Source organism: Leucoraja erinacea, chromosome 2 (genome assembly GCF_028641065.1).
Source record: "Leucoraja erinacea ecotype New England chromosome 2, Leri_hhj_1, whole genome shotgun sequence".
Lineage (NCBI taxonomy): Eukaryota > Metazoa > Chordata > Chondrichthyes > Rajiformes > Rajidae > Leucoraja > Leucoraja erinaceus.
The window spans coordinates 32,870,558-32,892,018 of NC_073378.1; the positions used below are offsets into that span (position 1 = coordinate 32,870,558).

At 41.0% G+C, this 21,461-nt stretch overlaps 1 protein-coding gene across 2 annotated transcripts in view; it reads right to left on the minus strand.

Annotated features, from left to right (window-relative positions):
• nup153 (nucleoporin 153) overlaps window positions 1-21,461 on the minus strand; it is a 59,249-nt gene that overhangs the window by 30,863 nt on the left and 6,925 nt on the right. For both annotated transcript variants that reach the window (XM_055654576.1, XM_055654567.1), the window contains exons 2-11: window positions 15,956-16,160; window positions 11,397-11,651; window positions 9,125-9,264; window positions 8,917-9,045; window positions 5,010-5,126; window positions 3,834-3,878; window positions 3,110-3,163; window positions 1,000-1,140; window positions 280-335; window positions 47-167 (exon numbers count right to left, since the gene is read on the minus strand). In XM_055654576.1, the coding sequence (XP_055510551.1) occupies window positions 47-167; window positions 280-335; window positions 1,000-1,140; window positions 3,110-3,163; window positions 3,834-3,878; window positions 5,010-5,126; window positions 8,917-9,045; window positions 9,125-9,264; window positions 11,397-11,651; window positions 15,956-16,160 (1,263 nt within the window). The remainder of the gene's footprint in view (window positions 1-46; window positions 168-279; window positions 336-999; window positions 1,141-3,109; window positions 3,164-3,833; window positions 3,879-5,009; window positions 5,127-8,916; window positions 9,046-9,124; window positions 9,265-11,396; window positions 11,652-15,955; window positions 16,161-21,461) is intronic.

Here is a 21,461-nt window from a genome sequence, read left to right on the forward strand (position 1 = left end):
ATACACAAGGCATAATAAAGCAAACATGGAGACAATTTATTCTAACCTCCTTTCCCACTCTTGATGAGTAATGTGCCTTTTCTCTCTTCATTTTTCCTCCAGCTCCTCCAGACACAAGGCCATTAGTTGCATGAGAAACAGTTGCTTGATATGAGCAGCTTGTATCACTACAATGCAAATAAAAAGGGAGAAAGTCTCGGAATTGCTGATTAGCGAATTATAAAATATTTCAAAATGCCTGTCTGCAATAAACGATTGCCGGAATTGCAGGTAACATACCTTTTTGCTGCTTGAAGGCTTACTTCAGAAGGTACAGGCGACTTTTCCTTAAGTCTCTGTAATCACAAACCGATGGAATTTAATTCTTAGACATAATATTATCATTCTCATTCTAACTTAAAAAATGTCTTAATAGTATTTTAGCTTTGGCTGGGCCCAAGCACATTTGCATGTTTTTGAATGACAAGGACAACTGTTCAATGCTAATGACATCTTGTAATGACTTATTCCTCTATTTAAACTATTTTCCATAAGTCAGAATTTTCCTATTACATAATAATTTTCAGGGTTCAACAGAGTAAAGTGAATTTTTTTTTTTTTAAATAGTGCCACTGGATTTGCTTTAGAGACAGAACATTTCATTAACCATGTCAGAAATCACACAACCCAACCAAAACTGCCGAGGAGTCATTGGTTCAAATCCCAGATTTTTACGTCACCTCCATTATCAAAGTGGTGGGAGCAAAGTATTATTTTATTCAGATAATATTAAGAGAAAATAATAAATTACCGGATAAATGAGCAGCACTGATTTTAAGCAGCAAAAAAAGTTCAATCCCATGGTGTCTATTTCAAATTACTATAAATTATTTTAACATGGTGGTTAGCATAGATTTGAAATATGAAAAATAATAAGCATTCATTAATTAGCAGCAAAAACTGATTAAGCTGTTAGACAGATAACACAAGGAAATTTAAAAAGTAAGATTAATTTCTTACATTGTTTCGGACTTCAGTCTTGTTAGTATGTCTATTACTCTGCCATCCGGGGGTAAGAGATGGCTTGTAAAACATGGATCTATTTGCTGTAACAACTGTAGGAGTCTGAAGTTTCTGGACAGGAGGAGACTGGGTTTCTACCTGAAAATAAAAGTAGGAATTTATAGATTAACATCACTTTTAATTTAGCTACGAAGTTAGACCCAAAATGCTAGAGAAAAGGAATAGGCAACGTTTCAGGTCAGCTTCTTCAGACCGATTCATTTAGCTACATTTGCAACTACGTCATTATGCATCAATTTCGTAGCCATGAATTCTAAATGCTGTTTGCTGTGGAAATATTTGAAAGGACCAAACAATTTCCACCAAGCAAATTGAAAACTGAAAACAAGCAGTTATAAGTTTACAAAAAAACAAAATCTGTAGTACAGTGGCAGCCCTTCTTCCAAAAACCCTTCTCCTTCCATTTGCCAAATCAAGCATGAAATGGTTTACTGTAGAAACAGCGCAGTATTGTACGTGGACAATTGAACTACTTTTGCCCAGTAACAGCTGACTATACTGTCAACAGTTGCTCTGGCAGGATTGCGCTTTTGCAACTTCAGCTCATTTGGCCTCTGTTGCCACTGCCCTATTCCTCATCACAGCTGCAGCACTCAAAGTATTATGAGCACTGTCAAGCCTTTCAAGCAGGTATCTACACTGGCATGCTGCAAGGGGCGATGCTGTATGGAAGCAGATGTCTTCAATATCATCAGTTAAACAGAAGCATTTAAACAGGCCATAACCAACACAAGACTTTCTTTCACTTATGTACAAACTAGATTATTCAATGGCATGGCAAATCATGTCTCATCAATATAATTAAGTTTTTTTTGAAGAAGTGAATAAGAGGATTGACAAGGGAAGAGTGGGAGTCATTATCTACATGGATTTTAGCATGGCCTATGACAAGGCATGGCAGGGTAGACTGGTCTGGGAGGTTATAGTCGGGGTCACTCAGCTTGGAAACAGGCCCTTCGGCCAAACTTGCCCACGCCGACCATCCTAGTCAATCCTATCTGTTTTTGGCCCATATCCCTCTAAACCTATTCTATCCATGTACTGGCCCAAATGTTTCTTCAAATGTTGCGATAGTATCTGCCTCAACTACCTCCTTCGGCAGCTCATTCCATACACCGACCACCATTTGAGTAAAAAACGTTGCCCATATGATTCCTATTAAATCTTTCCCCTCTCAACTTAAACCCATGTTCTCTGGTTTTTGATACCACTACTTTGGGTAAACGAATCTGTGTATCTACCCAATCTATTCCTCTCATTATTTTATACACCTCTATAAGATTACCCCTTATCCTCCTGCGCTCCAAAGAATAAAGTCCCAGCCTGCTCAACCTCTCCCTGTGGTTCAGGGACAATATATCACAGTTGTACCAAATGTTGGTTGTACCACATTTGGAGTGTTTTATGCAGTTCTGCAGCCAGGCATGTCTTATTATAATAAGGATGATATTAAACTAGAGAGGGTACAAAGGAATTTACAAGCATGTTGTTTGCATTGAGAGCTTGAGTTATAAGAGCTTGAGAGATTGAAGATAGGAATGAAGGAAACCAAACAAAGATTTATAAAATGATGTGGGACATTGATCGGGTATACACGGTCTTTGTCCCACGGCAGGGAAGTCTAAGACTAGATGGCTTAGGTTTAATGTGAGAAGGGGAAAATTTAAAGGGGATATGAAGGACAAATATTTCCACACAGAAATATATGGCAGATATATGGAATGAGCTGCCAGAGATGGTGATAGAGGCAGGTACAACTACAACCTTTAATAATCATTTGAACAGGTACAGGGATATGAATGGTTGAGAGGGATCTGGTTCAAACTCGGGGAAACAAGATCAATTTAGATGGAAGATTTTTGCTGAGGGGTCTGTTTCCATGCTGTATTATTCTATGACTATACAAGATTAAATATTTAACTTACGACCAAACATTTAAAACACGCCCTAATTAAAAGATACAAGAGCACAAGCTATTGTGCGAAAATAAATTGTCTAAGTAATATCTTGAAATCAAATTTTTAGATTTGTAAAAGTTCATATATACCTTTCTCATCTTGGACTGCCATCCAGTCAGATCTATGGTACTTCTCTCCAAAGGCTGAAGCAAAATTAACATTGTAAGTATTAGCAAAAGTTTTAAACGATCATTAAAGTATTAATTGCATACAAACAGGAGCCAGAAGAGAGTAAAACTTGCAGAATGAGAAAAAGACAGTTAATAAAATGATTTTTATTAGAAGAGTTCAAAGTGTTCACCAAAATCTGCCTACTTTTAAAATGTGAGCTTTAAACCAGGTATTTTTTTGCTTCGAAGGATTAGTGTACAATAATCAGGAATAGGCTTTTTTTTTTAATTTAAAAAGAGCTTCCTTCCACTGCAGCTTTTATGAATTTTCTGCTTCTTACTTAGTGAGAAATGGAGTTCTATTAACTTATCTTTTTGGCTATTTTGAAGCATTTCAATGACTGTGTGTACAATTTGCAGCACATTACTTGAATGAAAGCATTAGTAAAGAGCTATTCTGATCCTTAGTGCATTTAAAAGCACTTCACAAACAACTAATATAGGCTCATTATTACAATATTCCATCTTATAAAAACTGTGAGAAAGTGGAATTTATACATGACAAAACGCCCATTATAATGATTTGGTATCTTTCATAAAGTTATAAATCACAACTCATCTCAAAACAAGTTTGCCAACAGCTATTAAGTCAATTAATTCCAAAGTGTGAACTCTTCATCAATGACAACTTTTTTCCACTTACCGTCGATATTGGAGATTCTGCTGCAGATGGAATCCTTTTAGCATCCTGAAATCACAATTCATCAGATGCTACAAAGTTTTATACTTTACTATTTGTATTTTTCATTCCCTTCTCCTTTTATATTTCTTTATATCAATACCCCATCCCAACTTAAGGTGTCACCTAGTGATATCACTGAATGGCAACTCACGTGCTGTCTGCGCAAAGTCTCATGTACTCACTCTGCTCATTTCTTTCATTCAGTATACATTTTTAGTTTAGTTTAGAGATGCAGAACTGAAACAGGCCCTTCGGCCCACCGAGTGCATGCCGACCAGCGATCTCTGCACATTAACATTATCCTACAAACACTAGAGACAATTTTACCAAGTCAATTAACCTACAAACCTGTACATCTATGGAGTGTGGGAGGAAACCGGAGTTCCTGGGGAAGACCCACGCAGTTCACAGGTAGAACATATAAAAAAGGAACAAACAAGCACCCACAGTCTGGATCAAACCCAGGTCTCTTGCGGTGTAAGGTAGCAACTCCACCGTGCTGCTCTAAAGAATCCCCAAAGATTTAAAATGGAAAAGATGTCCAGGAAACGTAATATTTTATAGTAACATTTAAATTAATGTTCGTGTAACTAATAAACGGCACCCATTCCTTCTCTCCAGAGATGCTGCCTGCCCCGCTGAGTTACTCAACAAACATTAATCTAAATGGTGTGCTCAAGCTGCCAACTAGGGCTTGAACACAATGTTTTGATGATCAGTGTAAGGAGGAACTGTAGATGCTGGTTGTGACCCTCTGAAGAAGGGTCACGACCCGAAACATCACCCATTCCATCTCCAGAAATGTTGACGGTCCCGCTGAGTTACTCCAACTTTTTGTGTCCATCTTTGTTTTGATGATCAGTTCTTTTACTGAGCCAAGATTTTCCCCTCATCTACATTTTTATTCTATCCAGTTGAAATGAACATTCCTAAACATTGTGTCGGCTCCAGGAGTGAATGGCACTCATTTTGTAGGAAAACAAAACTACCTGATAGCACAAAAATAAAACACAAAGTGTTGGAGGATCGTTAAAAGATTAACCCATGTTGAAAAGGTTTGCCAATGTCAACATCAAACAAACTTTAAAAAAAATCAAAGTACAACAAATATCTGAAATTCAAATTATGAGAACATACTGCCAAGGGACTCGACATCTTTTCTAAAGACTGGAGAATGCGTCTGGCTGTGGCACTTGTGACTCCATAAGATGTCGAACTTGCTGGTTTTGCTTTCATCTGTCGCCTTATTGGAACCTAGGGTTCAAAAATATCAGAGTTTATTTCAACAATGCTTCAGGATACTATTCATTTCTGTGGAGAAAGATAACAGAGCCAGGAAACACAACATTCCACCTCAAAAATTAATCACAATCAAAATCAAAAGCATGAAATAAAGTATTTGTGGGAAGGAACTGCAGATGTTGGTTTAAACCGAAGATAGGTACAAAATGCTGGAGTGAACACAGCGGGACAGTCACGATCTCTGGAGAGAAGGAATGGGTAATGTTTCGGGTTGAGTCCCTTCTTTAGTCTGAAGAAGGGTCTCGAACCGAAACGGTACCCATTCATTCTCTCCAGAGATGCTGCCTGCCTCGCTCAGTCACTCCAGCATTTTGTGTCTGTCGCCGCATGGAATAACTACTTCTCTCAGTGCCTACCACAAGCATACATTTGACGTATTCTATTACTACAGATAGGAGTAAGAACTTAAACTGAGCCAAAGTATACATGCGTCCAATTAAGCCAATTTTCTACCCAATCTTTAAGGATTACGCGAAAAATTGGGAGTTGAAGTACAGAACACAGGCTATTCAGCCTCTTGTGGGTTCAAAATGATCACGATCGATCTTTGCATCACCTTCCTGCAACAACCCTAAATATCTTAATACCTAAACATTTTAATGATCCCAGTTTTAAATATATTTTGAAAATCAGACTCAAGAAATGCCAGCCTGGAAGAAATGTACACAATGTCAAACTGCTTCAGAACTTGCATCAATCAAAGCACTTGTGAGAGTTTGTGTACTTATCTTGCCAGCTGCCAACTGAAAACTCAGTACAACTTGTGCTGAAAACAAAACAAGAACTAAAACCACAACAGTAATGAGTTGACAGGCAGCGAACAGATGGACCGATCACTGGAGGCAAGAAATTTAATCCTGCCAATATGCTACGTAACAGACTGACTTGGCACATAAAGTGTGACATATCACCACTCAGTGCAAGACAAATCGGGAGAAAATGGAAAAAGCTGTGCAGCAATTTACTCACCATGGTAACAAATTAATAACTGTTGCCTTTCCGATCTGCTTACATGTGAAGCAGATTTAAAACAAGTTTAGGCAAAAATTCTTATAGAATATTGCTTAAATTCTAATGACTATAGGTACATTTACAAGGGCGGCACAGTGACAGAGTTGCTGCTTTACAGTGCCAGAGACCCGGGTGACTGACCACTGGTGCTGTTTGTACGGAGATTGTACGTTCTCCCTGTGGGTTTTGCGACCCATACTCCAAAGACGTACAGGTTTGTGGGTTAATTGGCTTTGGTTAAATTGTCCCTAGTGCGTAGGATAGTGCAAGAGAATTAGGTCATATGGTCAAAAGTGATTAGCAGAATTAAGTCATTCGGCCATTAAGTCAACTCCGCCATTCAATCATAGCTAATCTATCTCTACCTCCTAACCCCCATTCTCCTGCCTTCTCCCCATAGGCGAAGAGGCCACACAGGTGAAGAGTATACAATTCAGTTATTCAGCGGAAAGGGTGGAAACCAAAGATCTTGGAGAAAACCCACGCAGGTCACGGGGAGAAGGTACAGACTCCGTTCAGGCAGCACCAGTAGTCAGGATCGAACCCGGGTCTCCGGCGCTGCATTCGTTGTAAGGCAGCAACTCTCCCGTGCCGCCAAGGGATGTGGGCTAAATGAAGGCGTGGAGTACAGCATGGTCAGCATGAACAGGGTGGGCCAAAGGGCCTGTTTCCGTGCTCTACGACCTCTCCTGGCTGTTCTCCACCCCCCTAATCCTCATGCCTTCCACAAACCTCTCCTGTCTGCTCCAATCACCCATTTTTGTCCTCCTTCCTCATTCTACTTACTTCACAAACAGTTCATCCACACTCTTCCTCCCCACGCCAGCTCCTGGTTCTATCCACCACTCACCTTAACATCATCACCTTCCTTACTTATCAGATTGTAGCACTGGCAGCCTTTAGTTCAGTTTATTATTGTCACACGTACCGAGTTAGTGAAAAGCTTTTTGTTGTTGCGTGCTTTCCAGTCAGAGAAATCAAGCCGTCCACAGTGTACAGATACAGGATAAATGGAATAATGTTTTGTGCAAGATAAAGTCCAGTAACTCCGATTAAAGATGGTTTGAAGTTCTCCAATGTGGTATATCAGGACTGCTCTATAGTTGGTGATAGGATGATTTAGATGCCCAATAACAAACAGCAGGAATAAACTGTCCCTGAATCTTAAGGTACGTGTTTTCATACATCTGCACCTATCCCCTGATGGGAGGGGGAAAGAGAGGGAGTGACCGGGGTGGTCTCTGATTATGTTGGTATGATGTGTAGATGGAGTGTGATGTGTAGATGGAGTCAATGGAAGAGAGGGCTGGTTTGTGTCATGGTATGGCTACGTCCACAACTCTGCAATTTCTTGCAGTCTTGGATGGAGCAGTTACCAAACCATGCTGTGATGCATGCCGATAAAATGCTTTCTACGGCACATCTGTAGGAATTGCTGAGAGTTGTTGGGGACATGCTAAACTTCCTAAGTCTTCAAAGGATGTAGAGGTATTGGTGAGCTTTCTTGGAGCCCTTCTATATGGTCCAGGACAAGTTGCTGGTGATATTTACTCCTAAAAACTTGAAGATTTTGTACATCGGCGCTGGATGTATATTTGTGAAATCGATAACAATCTCCTTGGGCTCGCTGGCATTGAGGGAAAGGTTGTTGTCTTGCCACGAGGTTTTTAATCTCCTTCAAGTACTCCGTCTCATCATTATTTGATGTAGTTATACACCCACGACTGTGCATCCAAATACTGCACAGTAAAGGAGGCTGAGAACGCATCCTCGTGGGGCACCAGTGTTGTGGATTATCGTAGAGGATGATTTGTCACCTTCCAGCAGTCGTCTTTAACTTCATCGTCGCCTCACTTGACTCCACCTGCCTTTTTTTTTCTCACTTTCATCTGCCCCCATTCATAAACCTACCTCGTGCCTCCTAACTCCACCCCTTTCTGGTTCCATATGCCCATTATCCTTCACCCTTCCACCTCTGTGGTTAGCTCGATTGTAATCACACAAGGTTTTCACTGGACCTCGGTACACGTGATAAAAAACTAAAACACATAACAATAAACTAAACTCAAACTCCCCAGACCACCACGCACTCCCTCCACTTAATGCTAATTATCTCCCCTCTCCACTCTGTCGTGATGCAGGGTTTAGTCCTGAAACGTCATCTGCCCATTTCGCTCACATATAAAATCCCTCCACAGATGCTGCCTGAACTATCGAGTTCCTCCAGCAGCTTACTTTTTGTTCAAGCGCATCTCTTGGTGAGCTCCCCATCTGTTGATATACATAAAACGCTGGAGCAACTCAGCGGGTCTGGCAACATCTCTGGAGAAAAGGAATAGGTGACTTTTCGGATGGAGACCCTCCAGACCGAGCCAGGGAGGGGGGGACACTGGACACAATGTATGGGCATACATTGATGCAAAACATCACCAATTACTATTCTCCAGAGATGCTGCCTGACCAGCTGAGTTGCTCCAGCATTTTGTGTCTAACTTTGGTGCAAACTAGCATTTGCAGTTCCTTCTTACACCTTTCCTGTTGCATTGAAAATAAACTAAAAGAGCGTACAACTCTTGCAACGATTTCATCTGCATGAATTTATGGCTTAATATAAAGTATTAAAAAATAAGATTGTCCTTTGATCGGACTCTCAAAATTCCCATTGTGAAGTATGTTTTAAAAAATGTTTTAATTAAAAAAATAGGATAAAGAATCACGCGATTGCCTTTACCTGATACGGTGTACCTCGCATTTGAGGAGTCCTTCCTGCTGCTGCAGCTCCACCATATGTAGTCTTGCCAGGGTAGAAAGGGGAATCCCCAAGTTGGCTTGTATTTAATAATGACGTACTAATAAAAGACTGCAAAAAGCAAGACCATTTTGAATTTCAGTGTAATAAGTAATGGTTAGACAAATTCAATCCAATCACATATACTTACTGGAGGCGAACTTCCGAAAGCTGAGAGATTAAAAGATGGCCTTTTCAGGCTTGTGGCAGGTTGTTGGGGGATTGACTGAAAGCGGTCCCCCTCTGGAGACCACAAGGGCGGTAAAGAAGCATTCCTTGAAGTTATCACATCTGTATTATTAAAGCAATAAAATGTTTAATCTAGAATATTTTTGATACATTTAAGTACTGTTCATCTTTGATTAGTATATTTGATTAGTATTATTGTGGAACAGACCCTTAACTAGAATATTTTTGAAGTATTTTTGTTTCTACACATGAACACTTCAGATATGTAATATTCGTCACAAACACCAATTAGTTTAACAGACATGTGGTGAGGAAGGTGCCAAAGTCAACAGTCTGTTCTGTTGCAGAAGGAATTGTGTCACAATGGACATTGTCACTAGAAGAGGAAAAAGAAACAACAGAATCAACACAAGGGAAGAGCTCACTCAACCGGACACAGGACCAAAATAGAGTTGGGTAGTTGGTATAGAAGAGTAATGAACTCAATGAACTCAATGAAGAGCTGAAACCCAATGCTCAACTACCCAAACCTGGGCATAAAGTCAAATTGGCACAATGTCAGGAGTACATTTCTGGTGTGGAGCATTTGAGACATTACTACCGAAGACCAACCCGGGTACACGGTCAATTCAGACACTGTAAAGGACCAACATGATGCTCCTTTAGCAATTTATAGTTTTACTATAGGAAAATCTGTAGTTTGAGCAACTAAAAAAAATACTTTAAAAAAAAAATGTGGTGGCAACACAAATTTCACTTTAAGATTAGTTAGCATATATTTATGTCCACAAGCCAAGGTACACACAGTCTGAAGTGTTGTTCTACCATTCATTCAGATTTCTCTTTTACTCAATCTCAACTTACTTACATTAAGATACCTTATGCTTCAAGACCAGAAAATTAATCTAACATCTTCCTAAATCTAATCTTAAAGTCTTAATAAATCAACCAATATGGGGAACTCCTGGGTTACACGAGGGTTCCATTCCCAAGAAATGTTCGCAAGCTGATCTCACAGCAAGTCAGATATCTGCTTTCTTTTGTAATGCATATGGCGCACACACACACACAAATTCTTTAATTTAATTAAATAATCACCCTACCACCATCCATTAGACTAATGTAACGTATATTAATGAATACCATGAAACATATTATTACTAATTTGAAAAATGTACAGAAGAATTTGTGTTGTTTGATTTCATAAATGAGGTTAAAGTGATAGGAGCAGAATTAAGCCATTCGGCCGATCAAGTCTACCCTTCCATTTAATATTGGCTGATCCATTTCTCCTTCCGAACCCTCTTCTCCTGCCTTCTCCCCCTAACCCTTGACACCCGTATTAATCATCAGGCTATTTGTTACCCAGGGAGCTCATGTATAGAGATTAGATTATTTTCTTAGCCGCATCTCATAAAACAATCATTTTGGTTGCCACTTCAATAATTGTTGGTGACCAGGTGGCACGGGTGGTAGAGCTACTGCTTACAGCGCCAGAGATCCTGACCAAGGGTACTATCTGTACGGAGTTTGTACGTTCTCCCCGTGACCCATGTGGATTTTCTAAGAGATCTTCGGTTTCCTCCCACACTACAAAACTGTACAGGTTTGTGGGCTAATTGGCTTGGTATACATGTACCATTGCCCTTGGTGCGTGTAGGGTAGTGTTAATGTGCAGCGGTCGCTGGTTGGTGCGGACTCTGTAGGCCGAAGGGCCTGTTACGGCGCTGAATCTCTAAACTAAATACATTTCAGTGACTCAGCTATTTTTTCTCAATGGTACACAGTAACACCCAAAATTCTAAATGAGGCTTAACCTGCACATTAAACATGAATTTACAGGCTATGACTGGTAATGTAATGGTCACACCAGTGAGGTTTCTACTATTCTCAATAAATTTATTCCAGGCCTGCTGGGAAAATTAAGTAGAGCAGGCAGAATTCGTAAAGGGAATAAATTAATTACATCTTTCACATGGATGGGCATCGACTCTACACTTTAAATCTTAATCACAATGCCATGATCACAATGAATGGCGGTGCTGGCTAGAAGGGCCGAATGGCCCCCTCCTGCACCTATTTCCTATGTTTCTATGTTTAATCAACAAATGCCATGTGACCTTATCGATTATACTAAATGACCGAAGTACAATTTAATCAAAAGCTATAAATGCTTCCACAAGTTACACAAAAATCATATTTTTCAAAGGCAATATTTATGAGGAATCTTTTACCTTTATCAGAGGCTCTGGAAGAGAAACCACTAGTTGTGGAGATGTTATCATCTTCATGCAGAGAACCAGTGTCTTTGATTTCCTTTACCAGTGAGAATCCTGAATTGCCAATGGGAAATGAAGCGGACGTGGATGGTTGACAATCATGTGCTGGTGTATCTACTGCCGCACAATTAAAGTGTGTTCGATGAAGAGCGGGTCGCAGTAGCAGCATGTCTGAGAAATTTAAAGCAGTTTTGCTTGATGGTGGGCTTACTGTAAAAAAAAAAGATAAATTATCATCTAATCACAGAAACAATTCAATGTGAGCTTGCATATTGTAGTTTCCTCTTCAGGTCATGAATTATCACAGATCTAAGAGAACCAAAGTTAACATGAATGGAAAATGAACATTTCAATCATAACATCCATAATTTCACATGACATAAGAGCAGACCTAGGCTACTCGGCATATTGAGCCTGCTCCACCATTTGATCATGGCTGATCTATTTATCCCCTCTCAATCACATCTTCCTGGAAACTTTGACACCATTACTAATCAAGAACCTATCTAGTTCTCCACTTTCACTTGTTTGTGGAATAGAAGCAGATTCGGACAAATAGGATTAAGAGCTTTGGAACGGATGGATACAGAAGTAACATGTTGAACATATGTTCAATGGGAAGTTACTTCAAGTGTCTTTGTGTGGATGAATAAAGTCACGCAGAAATTGAATGAATTGAAAATGAATTGAACAGATAAACCTATAAATATCACGACAATCCAATTGCACAAATGAAAAGTTAGGAACCGAATTAAAAGAAACGTGGCGAAAATCAGAATAATGGTGTCAATATGTACTGGTGTCAAGAAAAATTATTTAAATATGAACAAGAAAATAGAAGCAGGAGCAGACCAGTTGGCTCCTCGTGCCTGCCTTGCAATTCAAAAGCATGGCTGATCTATGCTGGCTTCAACTCTTCCAGGCCTGCTCCCCAGAAAGGAAACTGAATTAAAAGAAAAGGGACAGCTATGTTTCCATCAGTACTTTACTATGATGCACACAACTCAGGGGAATACCAAGTTGGTAAGAATGAAATGAATGACAGAAAGAAAAATCAACAAATTTTAGGAAAAGAAAAGTAACAGTGACAAATTTAAGAGTCATAGTTGCACAGCACAGAAATAGAAAATATGCCACCGCGCCGACCTTTTTGCCCATATATACTAATCCTATTTACCTGAATTAAGACTAAATCATCAATGTCTTGCCTAAGTAAATGTCTAAGTTAATTGATGTGTTGGACAGAATTTTAGTGGAAGTGGTTTGAAGGTTAGGGTCAAGAACTCAGGAGAGGAATAGATTGGGTAGACGCACAGATTCCCTTTCCCAGGGAAACATGAACAGGAGGACATGGGTTTAAGGTGAGGGGGGAAAGATGTAATAGGACCCTGAGCGGTAACTTTTCCACACAATGGGTGGTAGGTGTATGGAACGAGCTGTTGGAGGAGGTAGTTGAGACGAGTATTACTATCACAATGTTTAAGAAGCATTTAGACAGGTACATGGATATTATAAGTTTGGAGGGATATGGGCGAAATGCAGGCAGGTGGGACAAGTGTAGATGGGACATGTTGGCCGGCGTGGGCAAGTTGGGCTGAAGTGCCTGTTTCCACGCTCGGAGACTCTATAACCGATTTAGTGATGTTGGAATTAGGCAGCAGCATCCCAGAATTTTCTGTTCATTATGCGCATCAACGATTTAGATACAGAGTTTGCAGAGGGGTGTTCAGAAAATAGTAATTAACATATTGAGAAATGAAAGATGTTGTATATGACCGTATAACCTGAATGAAGAAATCAAAGAACACAAATACTTCAGTACACTTTTCAAATTAGTAACATGTTTCATTGGAAACAGGGCAATGGAATGCAGAAAATAAAAGGCAGATGAAATCCTACATGATGAAAGTAGGCTTGCTTGAGCTGTGGTTACAGCAGCAGTGCATTCTGGATCAAAAAGGCAAAGGTCAGATCTCATTGGGCCTGACCAACATAACATTGTTTGGCAGTAGTCTCCAATGAATCATACTGCTGGGAACACTCTGCAAGGTGGAACAACTATGTATTGGACAGTGCAATGTAAGCCTCTGCCTAACTGCTCCTTTCGCAATTCCCATGTACCTTGAGACCATAGACAATTATAAACAGAAAAACCCACAGCTACTTCATGCAACTTAATTTAAAAAACACACATAATAGCTAACAATTCACACATTTTATTGAAGATCAGTCGACTCATTTGAAAGAGCAGGGGTATGATAAATATGCCCACCATGACAGCATAAAACAGAAGAAACGGGTACAAAATGTATCTGGCCCCTCAGCGAAGGCAATTTAAAACACTCCTGTATTCAATGGCAGTCCAGTGACACAGCAAAAGGACAGCTACTTGGTAGATCAACCTGACGTAAACATTTGAAAGGACCTGGGAAACAAGATCTTACACAATGACAAAAACACACTTGATGGCTGCGTGACATAGTCCTGCTCCTGATTCATATGTTTGGTACTTTCAATACAAAGATTGACATGAAAGAGCGGGGCTGTTATTGGAGAAGAGGAGACAGATTATTTTGATACAAGACTTTTAAGCAAAGCCGGTATGGCTCGAAATAGATATAAATACCTCCTCTAACCTTGTCTACTTCATCTGGCGTTCCCGAGGTGGCTTCCTGCACATCAGCACAAGACCAAGCGTAAACTTGGCGACCTTTTCAATAAACAATTACCTTCGGTCTGCCAAAGGCTATTGGATCTCTAGGTTGTGAAATATTTTAACTCTTCTTTCCATTCCCATCCAGACCTTTCAGTCCAGGGCTTCATCCATTACCAGAGCAAGGCCACATTCAAATTGGAGGAACAGCACTGCCATTTCCACTCGAGTAGCGTACAACCCAATGGCATAACATAGAATTTCCAATTTTAGGTAACCTCCTATTATACCCCCATACAACCTACTTCTTTCTACCCCCACAACCCACCTTTTCTTCACCCTCTCCTGTGCGCCACCTAGATTTCCATCCATTTCTCCACTCCCCCTCCTCTACTTTCCTCCCTCTAGCTTCGTAATTCGCAACTCCAACCATCTCACAACTTCCGTTTTCAATCTCTGTTCTTTGTTCCAACCATCAACCCCCCCCCCCCCCCACCTATTACCCCCCCCCCCCCCTTTGCCCTACCTCACCCCTCTTCTAACTTTTTTCTCCCCCCACCTACAATCAGTTCGAAGGGTCCGACCTGGGAAAGGGGGAGATGCAGCGAGACCTGGGTGTCATGGTACACCAGTCATTGAAGGTAGGCATGCAGGTGCAGCAGGCAGTAAAGAAAGTGAATGGTATGTTAGCTTTCATTGCAAAAGGATTTGAGTATAGGAGCAGAGAGGTTCTACTGCAGTTGTACAGGGTCTTGGTGAGACCACACCTGGAGTATTGCGTACAGTTTTGGTCTCCAAATCTGAGGAAGGACATTATTGCCATAGAGGGAGTGCAGAGACGGTTCACCAGACTGATTCCTGGGATGCCAGGACTGTCTTATGAAGAAAGACTGGATAGACTTGGTTTATACTCTCTAGAATTTAGGAGATTGGGAGGGGATCTTATAGAAACTTACAACATTCTTAAGGGGTTGGACAGGCTAGATGCAGGAAGATTGTTCCGAATGTTAGGGAAGTCCAGGACAAGGGGTCACAGCTTAAGGATAAGGGGGAAATCCTTTAAAACCGAGATGAGAAGAACTTTTTTCACACAGAGAGTGGTGAATCTCTGGAACTCTCTGCCACAGAGGGTAGTTGAGGCCAGTTCATTGGCTATATTTAAGAGGGAGTTAGATGTGGCCCTTGTGGCTAAGGGGATCAGGGGGTATGGAGAGAAGGCAGGTATGGGATACTGAGTTGGATGATCAGCCATGATCATATTGAATGGCGGTGCAGGCTCGAAGGGACGAATGGCCTACTCCTGCACCTAATTTCTATGTTTCTATGACCTGAAATGTCGCCTATCCCTGTTCTCCAGAGAAGCTGCCTGATCTGCTGAGTTACTCCAGCACTTTGCGTCCTTTTGTGTATTAACCAGCATCTGCAGTTCCTTATTTCTAGATATAAATAGGCTGTTTTCACTGATTAAATAATCACAGGTTTGGGATTTATAAATCCAAGAAGAATTTAAAAAATGAGCCAAAGAACAGGGCAAGTCGTCAACAGAAAAAGCACGTAATTGCAGTTAAACACAAACTATGCTGCAAATAATCCAAAACAAACACAAGTGCAAGCTTCAAACCCTTAATAACATTCTTTGCAGATAATCAGATTCAATTTTCATGATCGCAAGAAGGCCCAACCTTGTATGCAGTAAAATGAGTCACTTCTGCAGGGGATTATTTTTATATAAACTTTCAATCATGACTACTTTGTGCCCTATGAAGAACCTTTTTCCACTGAAAATGATATTGCCTCTATGCATTTTATACGTACAGAAACATCTCCACAAACCCACTCAAGCATTTAATTATAAACCTACCTGCTGTATTGTTGGTTGCAGATGTTGAATTATGTCTTCTATTATCAAATAGCGGGGTCTCATTTACAAGGGCTGGATCATTATCATGATTGTCAATCGATCTTTTTGCTTCGACTGGTTCCACCTTGGAAGTGTGCCCAAAGTACTTCTGCAGCCATCCAGGTACTATATTCTTCACAGTATCTGTAACTCTGCCAATGATTCCCTGTGGATACATTTATTTAAAAATGTAAGAAAAGATCTTTAAATTGACCACAATAAATTTCAATGAATCAACAAAGATCCGTCTTAACTGGCTCTCACAAATATCTAAAAAGGCTACAAATGAAAGACTAAACAATTCCTAATGTGATAAGGAGCATTGAAGTAAAGTTTGTTAGCAGAATAAACAGAACAAAATAAAGGGGTGAAACTAACAAGCAGCTAACAAAGTCGCTCATCCTTATGGTTAGGATATTTAACAAATTACAATTTTTCAGAATTTAACTTTTGCAAGAAACCTCAACTCAAAATTAAAGTCTCAAATATTATTATTGCTATTCCGATTCTACCACGAACTACAAGATTAAAATGTTATAAAATAGGAAATCATAAAATTATATGCCTGTGAAGGTCATGCAGCCATCTGCGCCTGTTCCAAATTCTTCGCTAATTGCTCCGTTAGTCTAATTTTCCTTTCCTATTCTCTTTGGGGAAAATACTCCGTTTTGTTCTTACTCAGCTTCCACCAATTTTTCAGATATTCCATTCCAAAATGAAACTTACTTCAGATTTAACTTCAGACACTCTCCTCTGCCAAGCGAGCTGGTCCTCGCCCTTCGACTCCTCCCACTTTCTCCAAATCAAAGGCATAGCTATGGGCACTCGCATGGGGCCCAGCTATGACTGCCTCTTTGTAGGTGCATTGAACAATCCCTATTCCAGGCGTACACTGGCCCTAACTCAATCTCCGCTACATTGACGATTGCATTGATGGTATCTCCTTCACCACCAATTTCCATCAAATTCACTTGGAACATCTCCGACTCCTCCCTCCCCTTTCTTGATCTCACTGTCTCCATCACAGGACATAGACCATTGACTGACATCTTCTACAAACCTACTGGCTTCCCAACTATCTCGATTACAGTTCAACCCAGATGTGTAAATATTGAAGATAGACACAAAATGCTGGAGTAACTCAGAGGGACCTGCAGCATCTCGGGGGAGAAGGAATGGGTGACATTTCAGGTCAAGACCCTTCTTCAGATTGATATCAGGAGAGTGGGCGGTATAGAGATAAAATGTAGTTGGAGACAGTAAGTAAGACTGTTCGGAGAACTGGGAAAGGGAAGCGGGTGGAGAGAGAGGGAAAGCAAGGGTCAATGTTCATACTGCGATTATATTATAAGCTACCCAAGCGAAATATGAGGTGCTTTTCCTCCAATTTGCACTGGGCCTTACTCTGACAATGGAGGAGACCCAGGACAATGGTCAGTGTGGGAATGGGAGGGGGAGTTAAAGTGCTGAGCAACCGGGAGATCAGGTAGGTTTAGGTGGACTGAGCAGAGGACACTGTGCTTGGTCTCGCCGATATACACACCTGGAATTGCGAATACAGTAGATGAAATTGGAGGAGGTGCAAATGAACCTCTGTCTCACCTGAAAAGACCCGGGGTCCTTGGATGGAGTCGAGGGAGGAGGTATAGGGACAAATATTGCATTTCCCGCAGTTGGAGGGTAAAGTACCTGCGGAGGGGGTGGTTTGGGTGGGAAGGGACGAGTTGACCAGAGAGTTGCGGAGCGAACGGTCTCTGCAGATAGGGGTAGAGATGGGAAGATGTAGCTAATAGTGGAATCCCATTGGATGTGTCGAAAACGTCGGAGGGTTATGTGCTGTATGTGCTTGTTACGAATGGGGGGAGTGGGAGCAAGAGCTGAGCCGCAGGATATCGAGGAGACCCTAGTGAGAGCCTCATCTATAATGGAAGAGGGGAACTCCTGTTCCCTAAAGAATGTGAACATCTCCGATGACCCGGTATGGAACACTTCATCCTGGGTGCAGATACGGTGGGAACGGTGGAATTGGGAGTAGGGGATAGAATCTGTACAGGAAGCAGGGTGGGAAGAAGTGTAGTCTAGATAGCTATGGAGTCAGTGGGTTTATAATAGGTGTCAGTCGATAATCTGTCCTGTGATGGAGACGGTGAGATCTAGAAATGGTAGGAAGATGTCAGAGGTGGTCCAAGTGAATTTGAGTGTAGGTTGGAAATTAGTCATGAAGTTGAAGTCAGTGAGTTCTGCATGCGTGCAGGAGTTACCACCGATGCAGTGATCAATGTAGCGGAGGTAGAGTTCAGGGGACAGGACAAGTGTACGCCTGGAACAGTGATTGTTCGACATACCCTACAAAGAGGAAGGCATAGTTGGGGCCCATGCGAGTGCCCATGGCTAAGCCTTGGATTTTGAGGAAGTGGGAGGAGTCGAAGGAGTTGAGTTCAATGAATATTGATTTCTCTAACTTCAAGTAATCCCTGTATTCTCTCTCTCCACCCCTCTCCTACCCAAGTCACACCAGCTTTTTGTTCTGTCATCATGACATTTTTGCATTCATTTGTTATATATCTCTCTAAATCACCGTCAATATCTCGTTTCCCTTTCCTGACTCTAGTCTGAAGAAGGATCTCGACCCGAACGTCATCCATTTCTTCTCTCCAGAGATGTTGCCTGTCCCGTTGAGTTACTCCAGCATTTTGTGTCTATCTTCGTTTTTAACCAACATCTGCACTGCCTTCCTACACACTTACTTCAGATAGACACAAAAAGCTGGAGCAACGCAGCGGGACAGGCAGTAACTCTGGAGAGAAGGAATGGGTGAAGTTTCAGGTCGAGAACTTTCTGCCGACTGGTTAGGGATAAGGGAAATGAGAGATATCAATGATGATGTAGAGAGATAAAGAACAGTGAATGAAAGATATGCAAAAAAGATATGATAAAGGAAGCAGGCCATTGTTAGCTGTTTGTTGGGCTAAAACGAGACGCTGGTGTGACTTGGGGGAGGGGAGGGAGAGAGAGAGAGAGAGAGAGAGAGAGAGAGGGGGAGGGGAGGGAGAGAGAGAAAGAGAGAGAGAGAGAGGGGGGGGAGGGAAGCGCCGGAGCTACATGAAGTTAGAGATCAATATTCATACAGTCCCATATGAAGCTTTTCAAAAGGGGGTGGCATGACAGGATTACAAATAAATTATGTGAAATAATGTGCGCACAGCCGGGCCGGGGTCCAGGACCCGCTTAAGGGCCCTGGAAGCTCTGTGATTTTAGAGGCTCTCTGGAGCATTCTGAGCCTTATTTTGGAGCATTTTTGCAGCAAATTTATGACCAATATTTCAGGAATAATTTTGGTTGAGTCAATGGTAAAGAGTGGGTGGAATGGGATGATTGGGGTAATTGTTGTATACATTTTTTTAAATCAAGAATTGAAGTTGTCCTTGTTTTAATAATCAAGTTGTACTGTTGTAAAATGTTATAAAGGAGCATGCAAAAACTGCAAATAAAATACTGTAAGTTTTTGAAAATGTTTTGTGTGTTGATTTGATTGCCTGTTACTCTTCGACTGTTAGTGTGCAGTGCACCTTTAATGGTCCTCCTGACCTAACAACTTCACATCACATCAATTTCAACATGGAATTAGTTTGACTTCAATTTCCATCATGAAAATTGGAAGTCAAACTAAATGGCGCATTTACATTACTATGATCGCTTTCAAACTAACCTATTTTACTGTCATACTATTATAACAAATTCTAGATCCATGATGACTCGTAAACAAGATCACAAATCACATTTTGAATTCTCAAACGCAATGCGATTGTGAATAATTGCAAAGTTTCCAAGTTTCACCGAGCGTTTCCGTATTTTGATGGCTGAAAATCAGTATTTTGTTGGGGGAAATCTGTATTTTTCACATAAATGCAATAGAACATACTACACCGAAACTGGGTTTTTGAAAATCAGTATTTTGCATGCAACTTCATGTATTCTCAAATATCAGCATGGAATACTGAAAATCAGTACTACTGAAATGTGAAACCATTTTTGAAATGCGAATTTATAATTCTTGATTTTGATTCAATCGTATCCTTATTATAACTATAAAACTCTGATCTTGGATGTGTGTGTGTGTGTGTGTGTGTGTGTGTGTGTGTGTGTGTGTGTGTGTGTGTGTGTGTGTGTGTGTGTGTGTGTGTGTGTGTGTGTGTGTGTGTGTGTGGGTGTCCTCCCTTTGGGCCTCAAAACGCCTGTTTTTCGCTGATGACGCCCCCCCCCCCCCCCTGCCTGCCCTTTCTCTCTCCCCTCGGCTCAGCCCGGCGACTGACCCTCTACCTCCCCTCCCGTCTTGACCGCACCCCCCCTTCGGATGGCCATGTTACATAGAATATAGGTGCAGGAGTAGGCCATTCGGCCCTTCGAGTCTGCACCGCCATTCAATATGTTCATGGCTGATCATCCGACTCAGTATCCTGTACCTGCCTTCTCTCCATACCCCTGATCCCTTTAGCCACAAGGGCCACATCTAACTCCCTCTTAAATATAGCCAATGAACTGGCCTCAACTACCTTCTGTGGCAAAGAATTCCAGAGATTAACCACTCTCTGTGTGAAAAATGTTTTTTCTCATCTTGGTCCAAAAATATTTCTCCCTTATCCTTAAACTGTGAGCCCTTGTTCTGGACTTCCCCAACATCGGGAACAATCTTCCTGCATCTAGCCTGTCCAACCCCTTAAGAATTTTGTAAGTTTTTATAAGATCCCCCCTCAATCTTCCAAATTCTAGCGAGTACAAGCTGAGTCTATCCAGTCTTTCTTCATATGAAAGTCCTAACATTCCAGGAATCAGTCTGGTGAACCTTCTCTGTACTCTGTTACACCACTGGGCTGTAAGCTGCTGAAGCAAAATGAGATGCTGTTCCTCCAATTTGCATTTAGCCTCACTCCGACAAGAGGAGGAGACCTAGGACAGAAAGGTCTGTGTGGGAATGGGAGGGAAATTAAAGTATTTGGCAACAGGAGTTCAGGCTGAGCGAAGGTGAAATATCTTCATGCCCAAGTTTATAATTTGTTTTTCTGCCTCCAAGCCTACTACTATTTACTTCAAATGGATTAATGCGTTGTGAGCTCAGTTAACGTTTTTCAGCTACATCCAGATATTCTTTTGACATGCATCAAAGTTATAAAATAGGTGTGCTTTAAACATTTCGTTAATAAAGTGTCTTCAAATAGAAATGAATGTCTTCAATGCACTGCACACAATTTTCTTGGGTTCAGTTTTGTCTTTGTTTAGTTGAATATATAACACTATATTTGTATCAAGCAAAATCTTTAATTCAAACTTAAAGTACAATCACTAGATTTCCCGCTGGATTGAGCAAACACCCTCGACCACTGCTACGCATCCATAAAGGTCTACCATTCCACTCCTCGGCCACATTTCAAGAAATTTAATCATCAAGCTGTGCTTCTACTCCTTGCCT